Source organism: Apium graveolens, chromosome 7, assembly GCF_009905375.1.
Source record: "Apium graveolens cultivar Ventura chromosome 7, ASM990537v1, whole genome shotgun sequence".
Lineage (NCBI taxonomy): Eukaryota > Viridiplantae > Streptophyta > Magnoliopsida > Apiales > Apiaceae > Apium > Apium graveolens.
In genome coordinates, this window is record NC_133653.1 from 31,579,116 (window position 1) to 31,590,837 (window position 11,722).

The 11,722-nt window shown below is 36.0% G+C and overlaps 2 protein-coding genes across 2 annotated transcripts; one reads left to right on the forward strand and one right to left on the reverse strand.

Moving 5' to 3' along the window:
- The first annotated feature begins 8,605 nt into the window (after positions 1 to 8,605).
- LOC141673477 (putative LRR receptor-like serine/threonine-protein kinase At3g47570) lies at positions 8,606 to 9,458 on the forward strand. Its single transcript, XM_074480227.1, has 3 exons — positions 8,606 to 8,924; positions 9,093 to 9,112; positions 9,171 to 9,458. Exons 1-3 carry the CDS (start codon positions 8,606 to 8,608, stop codon positions 9,456 to 9,458), a joined length of 627 nt encoding a protein of 208 aa, XP_074336328.1.
- Positions 9,459 to 10,127: 669 nt separating this feature from the next.
- On the reverse strand, positions 10,128 to 10,574 carry LOC141673478 (uncharacterized). The gene has a single exon (XM_074480228.1). It carries the CDS (start codon positions 10,572 to 10,574, stop codon positions 10,128 to 10,130), a length of 447 nt encoding a protein of 148 aa, XP_074336329.1.
- Between the last annotated feature and the right edge of the window lie 1,148 nt (positions 10,575 to 11,722).

Genomic DNA, 11,722 nt, shown 5'->3' on the forward strand with positions numbered 1-11,722 from the left:
AACTTTAGGTTTGATGGCCTTGGTAGGAATCTGTTGGGGTATTGACACAGATCCCATGGCCACACTTGAAGGCAAAGAAGTGATGAGGTTGGAAGAAGTAGGAGTTGAAGAAGTATTTACCTCACTTACCTGAGCTGCATCCATGATTGGCAAGTATACCAATGTCACCTGACTGTTGAGGTTAATTCTCAAAACGTCTGCAAGGACCCTCTTCTCTTGTGCCCAGCATTTGAGTTTATTACTCTCATTAGTTATGACCAAACCTTCAGCAATATGGTTAGCCAATAACATAAAGAATCTAGCATAGTAGATGTTATGAGGTCTATTAGCCTTGTTACCTAACCTAGTACCCAATTCTAGCATAACATAATTGCTAAAATTAAAGTACCTATCGAAAACCAGCATATAGAGCATATTAACAAGAGATGAAGTTATTGCATCAAAATTACTAATTTTCCCAGAGAAAACCTTGATAAAGGCATCACTAAGAAAACTCCATTCTTTCCTAAGGCCTTTTCTCTTAATACTGCCTAAACTAGTAGAATCAAGGGAATAGCCTATTGAGTCTAACATGCTAGATACATCATTATCAGTGTGTGGTATCATGACATTGTTTTCAGGTAATTTAAAACATGACTGTATATCATCACAGTTAATACAGTAATCCTCACCTTTGAGAGAGAAAGTGATAGTCATATCAGTGGGGTTGAACTCAGCAGTTGTCCACATTTCCTCAACTACCTCACAGTAAATCATTGGGGCTTCCAACATTGCATAACTCAGTTTGCAATTTTTGATGAAGTCCATCATCTTGTGATAATCTGAGTGGGCTTCATTCTTTTCCACCAAAGCTACGAAATTGTTTTTCTCATAGACAAACCCAGATTGGGACATTATCTTTACTACTGGTGCCATTGTTGCGAGTAGAAGTTGCAGAGAAAGGTTGAGAGTTTTGGGAGAGAAAGAGAGTAAAAGCTTTTGAAAAGTGCAAGAAAGTGTAAAGTGAAAATAAAAATTCAAAGGGGCTTTTATACTTTCTCAAACTAAAACATAAAGAGAATGAATAAACAATATTTTTAAGTGAATTACGGCCGTTTGAAAATAAAAGGAAAACTGTATGTATTCTAAAAACTGCCTTTAACACAAATACATACAACTGTGTCTATATATATATGTATTAACGGTTAAGTAAATAGAATCAACGACTGTGACTCACTCAAAACGACTGATGTGACACTTCAACGGAGAGGTAAATAGTTATCCGTTGAAGATTAACACAGTTTTATTCGTTGAAGGATAAAATTACTAGAAATGTATTTGTCTTTCAACGGATAATGAACATCCGTTGATAGAACAATTTTGGCTTTCAACGGATAGGGAATATCCATTGATGGAATAAACTTTACTTAAAGCCAACTTTGTTCTTGCAACAAATTCATTTTAGGCTACAGTACAAATTATAATTAGAACATGAATTTAGGAATAATTAAGCATACCTAGCTCACTTACCAATCTTATGAATGTTGATTCATCAAGTGGCTTGGTAAATATGTCTGCAGTTTGTTTTTCACTTGGAACAAAATGAAGTTCCACTGTACCATTCATCACATGTTCCCTTATAAAGTGGTACTTGATGTCAATGTGCTTGGTTCGTGAATGCTGCACTGGATTTTCAGTAATGGCAATGGCACTTGTGTTGTCACAGAATATTGGTATTTTGTCAACATTTAGCCCATAGTCAAATAGTTGATTCCTCATCCATAATATCTGTGCACAGCAACTACCAGCAGCAATGTACTCAGCCTCAGCTGTTGATGTAGAAACAGAATTTTGCTTCTTACTGAACTATGACACAAGCTTATTCCCTAGAAATTGACAGGTGCCAGTTGTACTTTTCCTATCTATTTTGCAACCTGCATAATCTGCATCTAAGTAGCCAATTAGATCAAAACCAGACTCTCTAGGGTACCAAATTCCTAGATTTGGAGTCCCTTTGAGATATCTGAAAATTCTTTTAATAGCAACTAAGTGAGATTCTTTAGGATCAGCTTGAAATCTAGCACAAAGACATGTAGAAAACGTTATATCAGGTCTACTGGAAGTTAAATATAGAAGTGAACCAACCATGCCTCTATAGCTTGTAATGTCCACAGACTTTTCAGCCTTGTTTAATTCAAGCTTAGTGGCAGTGGCCATGGGAGTTTTTGCAGATGAACATTCCATTAAGTCAAACTTCTTTAAAATATCATAAATGTATTTAGTTTGACTGATGAAAATTCCACCACTAACTTGTTTAACTTGTAAACCCAGAAAATAAGTTAGCTCTCCCATCATGCTCATTTCATATTTACTTTGCATTAACTTAGCAAACTTTTTACAAAGTTTATCATCTATAGAGCCAAATATAATATCATCTACATAAATTTGAACAAGTATTGTAGAGCCATTAACATTTCTAAAGAAAAGAGTTTTGTCAACAGTACCTCTTGTGAAGTAATTATCTAGGAGAAATTTTGACAAAGTCTCATACCAGGCTCTAGGTGCTTGTTTTAGTCCATAGAGTGTTTTCAACAGATAATACACATGGTCTGGAAAATTTGGATCTTCAAACCCTGGAGGTTGGCTCACATAAACTTCTTCCTCCAATTCTCCATTCAGAAATGCACTCTTGACATCCATTTGATAGACTTTGAAATTGGCATGGGCTGCATAGGCTAGAAAAATTCTGATGGCTTCAAGTCTTGCAACAGGAGCAAATGTCTCATCAAAATCTATTCCCTCTTGTTGAGAGTAGCCCTTGGCAACCAATCTAGCTTTATTCCTTATAACAATGCCATTTTCATCCATCTTATTTCTGAATACCCATTTTGTGTCAATAGAACTCTTGTTCTTTGGCTTGGGTACCAACTTCCATACTTTGTTCCTCTCAAATTGGTTTAGCTCCTTTTGCATTGCTAAAATCCAATCTGGATCCAATAGAGCTTTTTCCACTCTCTTAGGTTCCTCCTGTGACAGAAAACTACTGTATAGACATTCATCTTGAGTAGCCCTTCTAGTTTGCACTTTAGATGTTGCATCACCAATTATTAGTTCAAAAGGATGATTTTTGGTCCATTTCCTTTGAGGTGGTAGATTAGCTCTAGATGAGGTTGCCTCAGTATTGTCATGATGTGAGATAGAGTGTTGATTGGTTGAAACTCCCCCTGAGTTATTGGTCCTTTGCAAGGAACTGGGAGTTCTATCAACTGATGATGTAAATTGATTATCCGTTGATGAACTATGATCAACGAATGCTCCATTATGTACTTCAACGGATGATGCACTTTGTCTTTCAATGGATGCTGCATTACTTCTGTCAACGGATGCTGAATTATGACTTTCAACTGATGCAACATTTTGTGCATTATCCAAAGGCAGATTTTGAATCCTTTTTGAAGTGTCTTCTCCATCATTCTCATCTTCACTATCATCACAATATATCTCAATGTTGTCAAATTTGAGTCCTTCATGATGTCCCTCATCTGTTAGTCCATCAATCTTTTTATCATCAAACACAACATGCACAGATTCCATAACAATGTTGGTTCTTAGATTGTAAACCCTATATGATTTTCCAGCAGAATAACCAACAAATATCCCTTCATCAGCCTTTGCATCAAACTTTCCTTTATGATCAGGTTGGTTCCTTAGAATGTAGCATTTGCAACCAAAGACATGAAGGAAGATTAAGGTTGGTTTTCTTCTCTTGAACAATTGATAGGGAGTCATGCCTTTTGCCTGATTGATTAGAGAAATATTCTGAGTGTAACATGCACAGTTAACAGCCTCAGCCCAAAAGTATGTTGGGAGTTTTGACTCTTCAAACATTGTTCTTGCAGCTTCAATTAGTGATCTGTTCTTCCTTTCCACCACACCATTTTGTTGTGGAGTCCTTGGAGCTGAGAACTCATGCATGATCCCATTTTCTTCACAGAACAACCTCATGATAGTATTCCTGAACTCAGTTCCATTGTCACTCCAGATATTCCTTACTTTGAAATCTGGATGGTTGTTGACTTGCTTGATATGATTGATAATGATTTCACTAGCTTCATCCTTTGATCTAAGAAAATAGGTCCATGAAAACTTTGAGAAATCATCTACAATCACTAGGCAATATCTTTTCCTTGAAATTGACAATACATTGATTGGTCCAAAAAGATCCATGTGTTACAGTTGTAATGGTTCATCAATTGCTGTTTCAAGCTTCTTACTGAATGATGCTCTCTTTTGCTTTCCTTTCTGACAAGCATCACACAGTCCATCCCTTGAGAATTCCACTAGAGGCATTCCTCTAACTAAGTCCTTTTTGACTAGATCATTCATTGTCTTGAAATTCAAATGGGACGGCTTCTTGTGCCATAGCCAACTTTCATCTTGACTTGCTTTGCTGAAAAGACACGTGATTGATTCTGCATCTGTAGAGTTGAAGTCATCCAAGTACACATTCCCTTTTCTAACTCCAGTTAGAACCACTTTGTTGTCCTTCTTACTGGTGACAACACAGGCTTCAGAATTGAATGAAACAGTATTCCCTCTGTCACATAGTTGACTGATGCTCAATAGATTGTGTTTGAGACCATCAACTAATGCAACTTTATCAATAATGACATTTTTTTTAAAATCAAGCCATATCCCATAGTGGACCCTTTGCTGTCATCTCCAAAGGTTATGCTAGGGCCAGCTCTCTCCTTTAACTCTGTGAGCAGGGTGAAATCTCCTGTCATGTGCCTTGAACAACCACTGCCCAAGTACCATAGATTCCTTCTTTTTCCCTGCACACAACAAAATCAAGTCAAGTTGATTTTGGAACCTAAGTTTCCTTGGGTCCAGCCTTGTTAGTCTTTTTCCTAGACTTCACACTTCCTGCACCTTTTGACTTAGGTAACTTTGAGTCAACCTTGATCTCAGATGTAGTTGGTTGAAGTGTAGGGTTAGTCACAGAATCATTTAGCATATTTGATTGCATTTGATAAGGCATAGATTGTGCAAGCATATTATTCCACATAGGCATGTTGTATGGCATTTGAGGCATACTAAATGCAGCAAAATAAGGATTATTAACATATGGCATGTTTGCAAAATGTGCATGTGGATTCTGTTGAGACATAATAGGCATAGCATGCAGTGGTGACATAGACATGTTAGGCATGGAAGGAGTTAAAGGCATGGGAGCAATCCTAACAGATTTGCAGTTAGCAGATAGATGATTAACACTACTACAATGCACACAACATTTTCTAGGAGCATACTTATCAGGTGTGTAATTATTGTGTTTGTTAATCCCTACCTTCCCATTTATATTAGATTTTCTTTTAGTTTCCTTTTTATCCTCAACCAACTTAAGCCTATTTTTCAACTGATCTAAAGTCATGTGTCCTATATTCACCTTACTGGCATCTTTGGATGTGCTAGATTCTTCTTTGACAAAATTCTTGGAAGTTGAACCAAACTTCTTACTGAGATTTTTCAAATTATTCCTTTTAGAATCATTTGCCTGTTTCAATTGATGAGCCTTCAACGGATGCTCCTTTTCTTCCTTCAACGAATGACTTTCATCATCCGTTGATTCCACATCCGTTGACAGTCCATCAATTAATTCTATTTCCTTTTTGTTTTTCTTCCAGGCATTCTCAAAGAGTGATTCAATTCCTTGAACCTTGACAATTTGAGCACTAACATCCCTAGATGTTTTCCAGGCCTTGATTACCTCTTGCTCACGTTCTAGTTGTCTAGAAAGAACTTCTACTTTCTTAACAGACTCTTCTAGTTCACTCTCAACAGATAAGCATTTGATCTTAATCTTTTCAAGCTCAATTACCTTACCTTCTAACACAACATTCCTATCATTTAAAAATAAATTATTTTCTTTAATTCTTGTGTTCTCTTTAGCCAGTGATTTAAGGGAAACACGTAAATGATATAATTTATTGGACATATCATTTATAGCTTCATTGCATTCATTTTTAGAAAGCTGAGAGAGGTCAGTAGTGATTACCTGGTTGCTTGATGAACTAGTTTCATTTTCATCAGAATTAGCCATCAGGGCTAAGTTGACATACTCCATATCATCATTTTCATTGGCTCCATCAACTGCCCCGTCATTTTCCTGAGTCAGAAAAGCCCTTTCCTTTTGTTTGAGCAATTCGAAATATTTCTTTTTGTTATCCACTTGCTCAAATTTCTTCTTTTCAGAAGTTGGCTTTCCGCACTCACTTGCAAAGTGTCCACTTGTGCCACAGTTATAACACTTGAACTTAGATTTGTCCACCATGTTCTTGTTTGGCTTAGTGGCTCTAGTATTTTTCTTGAATTTCATCTTTGCAAACCTTCTGGACAGAAAAGCTAGATGTTCATCAACATCATCAGAGTCATCTTGACTGGAATTGTCTTCAACCTCAGCAGCTTGCTCCTTTCCCTTGCTTGATTCTGATTTGCTTGTGCCAGTTTTGAGACTTGGCATTGTCTTTTCTTCATTCCTGGCATCAGTTCTCTCATTTTCAGCTACAAGTGCAACTGATCCACCTTTTCTCTTTCCCTTCTCCAACAACTCATCTTGCTCCATCTCAAGTTCACAGGTCTTCAAAATTCCATATAATCTTTCAAGTGTGAAGTCCTTATAATCTTGAGAATTCCTTAGTGAAACAGTCATAGTTTTCCATTCCTTTGGTAGAGACCTCAGAAATTTTAAGTTGGAATCCATGACTTGGTACACTCTGCCATACAACTTCAATCTATTCAGCAGTTTCTGAAATCTATTGAAGGTATCATTCAATGATTCTCCTTCTTCAGAATGAAAATATTCATATTGTTGAATGAGAAGCTGCATTTTATTTTTTCTAACTTGTTCAGTACCTTTACAGATAAGTTGTACAGTATCCCAAATTTCCTTAACAGTTTGGCTGTTAATGACATTATCAAACATATCTTTGTCTAGGCCATTAAACAGAATGTTCATGGCCTTCTTGTCCTTGTGAACCTCTTCAATATCTTCATCAGTCCATTCTGTTTTTGGCTTGGGAATAGACTGTCCAACAACAACTGTGGCAGTGGCAGCTGTGGCCACTTTGTGAGGGATGTGAGGACCATTCTCAATGCAGTTGATGTAGCTTTCATCTTGAGAGAGAAGATGTAGATGCATCTTCACTTTCCAGTGATGATAATTATCTCTTTCCAGGATTGAAATCTTCACTCCAATATCCTTCTTACTCATGATGTTAGTAGAATAGATCTTTAAACTCTTTGTATGTCGAGAGCTTGCTCTGATTCCAATTGTTATTCCCAAGGAACTAACAATGAGATTTACAGAAGGGGGGTTGAATGTAAATCTCAAAACTTTTTCAAGTTTTGAGCAGTTTCAAAACCTAAGTGTATGATGGACAGTTGTGTGTGAATTGCTTTTAGCAGGTGCAGACAGATGTATATTCAAGACACAAATGTAAAGAACACAAAGGCTTTAAAAACTTCTCTGGTGGATTTGTTGTTCCACCAGAGATGTGTATTTCAGAAAATCTGTGATACAAAGAATTGATCACAGCTGCTTCCTAGTACAAACTAGATGATTTTCTCTCTATATTTTTCTAAACAGCTCTGGAAAATTCACATCTAATTACTAGATGCTACTTGGTTTATATATCACTAAGTTTACAAGTGAAGACAAAGATAAATACAAATATAAAATAGTTCTTCACATATTTCTTCTTCATTTCTCTATCCAATGCAATCTAAGATAATCTGTGAATCTTTGAATACTTCCTTGTTTGCACCAGAATGGAAATGCTGCTTTTTCTGAATTCCTCCAAGAGGCTACCACATTCCAATTGTCTCTGTCAACCCATGTGCCTCTGTCAGCTTATGAATTATCACTATCAACTACTATTGAACTGAGCATCCGTTGAAGCTTTCATCCGTTGATGGCTTTATCCGTTGATGCTTTAGCAGTTAAAGCTTTATCTGTTGATGCACTCATCCGTTGATGGATGTTATCCGTTGAAACTTTAGAGACATCCGCTGAAGCTTTGTTTCTCATCCGTTGAAGACCTTTAATCTATCAGTTGATACTACTTCATTTACACAAAATTACAAGGCATGAAATATTTACAATTAGCCCTCCTATTTGCATATCCACTAGTAGTCAACATGACTTATAATTTCCCACAACTTCTAAGAATTATAACTTAAATGCAGAGACTGAAATGTGCTATAATACTAAACTTATTTCTAAGTAAAGCTACTCCATCAACGGATAGCCAAGATGGTCTTATCCGTTGAGGCTACAAATACTAGATTTCTACTTAAGTGTTTTGTTTAACTTATCATCAAACTAATACATATATTCCTAACAAAGGAAGGTACGGTTTGGTTTATAAAGGAGTTATCGAATCAGTGGAACATATAATTGCTGTGAAGGTACTGAAAGTTGACGGACATGGAGCCAACAAGAGTTTTTTGACAGAGTGTAAAGCGTTGAGGAACATTCGTCATCGAAATCTTATCAAGAATAATCACAACATGCTCTAGCATTGATCACAAGGGAAATGAATTCAAGGCATTGGTTTTTGAGTTCATGACAAATGGGAGTTTGGAAAACTGGTTGCATCCAATTCCTCATCATCATCAAGGGAATGGAATAAATTTTACTCTACTCCAAAGATTAAATATTGCCATTGATGTTGCACTAGGAGTGGATTACCTACATCATCATAGTCATGCAAATATCATTCATTGCGACATAAAGCCAAGCAATATTCTTCTTGATGAGGATTTTGTTGCCCGTGTTGGGGATTTTGGTCTGGTGAAGTTCAGTTTTGCTACTGCAAGTGATATCAATCAAGCACATTTGAGTTCAACTGGTATACGTGGTACAATTGGATATATTCCTCCAGGTGACTTTTCATTGTTTCTATTACCAACATTGAGTACTTCATTAAATCTCTAGTTAAACGTTTGTTATATTTTTCATGAAGATCTTAAGTGTGGGAATTTTCTGACATGGAGTAGTATCATATATCAAAATTTTTTTTGCAAATTTTATAAATCCTTTTGTTGTGCAGAGTATGGAATGTGTGGGGAGGTATCTGTAGAGGGAGATGTGTATAGTTATGGAATTCTTCTGCTAGAAATGTTTTCAGGGAAGCGACCTACAGAAAGCAATATTAATGGACAACATTAAGGATTTTCATGACTATGTAAGGAAGGCACTCCCACAAAGAGTGATGGACATTGTTGATCCACGGATTGTACTAGATCAGGAGGAATATGGTTTGCATGTAAATCAATCATATTGCAGGGCTTTGGAGGTATGCTTGACATCAATATTTGAAGTGGGGATATTATGTTATAAAGAGACTCCGGCAAAACGCATTGACATCAGTGTTGCTATCAAGTTGTTACATGTGGCAAGAGACAAACTTGTGTAGTGCAGGTAGTAATTCTCGGTGAGAGTGACGAGGATGAATTTTATCTGTGCATTTTCCATATTTCTATCCTTTTATTTTTGTAAGTTTAACTATAAGTTACATGTGTTGAAACCTTGTTTAAACTATTATAAGTTTCCTTTTATAAGTGTTTATACATGGTATCTTTCGTTTTCTACCTTTGTTTAAAAAGAAATATCACCCTTTATGATTGCCAGACTTAATCTATCCAGTTTAATTTGCTATATTTGCAAAGATAATTTACTGCACCAAAGAAGCCAAGGAAAAAAATATGTGTTATGTGTTTCCTTGTTACCTGTGTTTATTGGTAAAATATTATGAATGGAAATCTAAGTTTTTTTTAGTTATTGCTTATCTCAATAATTTTGATTGTCACATTAACATTCTTATTAGTTGTGGCTGGTCAGCTGGGATGATTAATGAAATCATATGGGATAGATTTACTTAGGACACAGCTAGGGGTGGAACCAGGAATCTAACATGGGGGGGACCAAAATAAATAAAAGTAGAAAACATACCGATTTATTTGAGATGTGCACGCCTTTCTTTGATCAAATAAAAAGAATCAATGATCTCCTCGACAGAAATGGTCTCCGTAATCTCCTTTTCAATATACACTATCAAATAATCCCTAAAAAATTCATCTTCCATTCAATTGCGAAGACTTGTTTTCATAATTTTCATAGCAGAAAAAGCCCGTTCAGATGTTGCAGTAGATGCTGGAAGAGTCAAGACAAGCCTTAATAGTCTATCAACTAATGGATACATGTCAGTTTTCCCTGTGGTTACCAATCCATGACATAAATCACCAAGAGTAGACAGATTCTTCAAATCTGGATGAACCGGAACATCTAACCTATAATGTTGTAGTTCACACTGTAGATGGATTTTTTCATCTCCCAAAAAATCTTCTGGATAAAACTTTTCAGCTAACTTGCAAATGTTCTCTATGTTGAAAGACCTGTAACCATCCCTAGGATTTAGTGATGCACTTAAAATGAGAAGCTCCGTCATTTGTTCACTGAATCTATTATTTAGCTCCTGTAATTGTTGATCTATGGCAGCTGTAAAGATTTCTACTCGGTAATGATGTTCCATTGTCACCATTTGCTTTTGTTTTCTGGGGAGTACTCTAACCAAGGAAATTTATCAAACCAACTCTTTTGAAATCGACGGGGATGATTTTCTGGACCAGAGAAGGGATAAACTTGCACAGGTTGATATGAGCCAAGATCAATGTATGCTCTCCTAATTAAATCTTTTTTATTTGGATGATAAGTCTCAATTTGTTTCCGCAAACCAGGATCACGTATTAACGAATTGAAATCAATAATTTCATCAGTGTTCTCAGAATCAATACCTTCATTAACAATCTCTGGATTTTGAGGATTTTGCTCGGAGTTTCTGTTTATCCCACCAAAAATCAGAGGCTCTACTCCATCTCCAGTGACTTCAATTGAGGCGGCAGAAGGTTCTTCATCTTCACAAGTAGTTGTTTGCTTCTTCTTGGGTTGAAAATATGATGTAATCTCTTTTCTCTTACTCATATTTACGGATTAGATGCAAAGGTAGAGTAGATAAAGAGAGATGATATTAGGGATTATAATTTTGTAACTTGTATGGATAGTGTGTATTGGGGGTTTTGGGACCGGAGCAGAACAACTGAACAAGTATGTTCTGTTTTTAGACTTTAGTTTTAAACATCTTTTTTTTTGTTTCAAATTGTACGATCTTTATCTTATATGTTTATTTATTAATTATTAAGATTAATGAACAGATTCCATGATTTCCATCTAATCAATATAATTTTGAATGAAATAATTAACAAAATCAATAAAATTTTGTATAATCAATTCTCAATTTCAATTTTTTTTTAAATTTAGGGGTACCAAAAAAATTTTTGATAGTAAATTTTAAAATTTTATATTAAAATTTTGGGATTATTCCGCAGTTGGCGGAGACCGGGGCTCCCTTCGGTCCCCCAGTTCCTCCCCTGGCACAGCCTTTAACCGGATGTTTGTTTTGTCATGTTTTTATATGCTATAACTATGCTGCAGATTGATTAGTCTGCATGCACCTACCCGGTTTTCTGGTTTTCTAGAACAGTGGAGTGAGTTCCTTTTTGCATCAATAGCATTATTGGGAGATTAATGACATCAACTGGAGCTTATTTCATTATTTGTGGTTATATTCACTATTTAGTAAATAGAAATTGAGAAGTACCAGGAAGTGACTCTTTGAGATTG

Excerpts from the sequence above, each read along its gene's own strand:
- LOC141673477 (XM_074480227.1), top strand. The coding sequence starts at position 8,606 with ATGACAAATGGGAGTTTGGAAAACTGGTTGCATCCAATTCCTCATCAT. Across the intron at positions 8,925-9,092 it reads AATTGGATATATTCCTCCAG|AGTATGGAATGTGTGGGGAG; the intron begins GTGACTTTTCAT and ends TTTGTTGTGCAG. Across the intron at positions 9,113-9,170 it reads AGTATGGAATGTGTGGGGAG|GGAAGCGACCTACAGAAAGC; the intron begins GTATCTGTAGAG and ends AAATGTTTTCAG.
- LOC141673478 (XM_074480228.1), bottom strand. The coding sequence starts at position 10,574 with ATGGAACATCATTACCGAGTAGAAATCTTTACAGCTGCCATAGATCAA.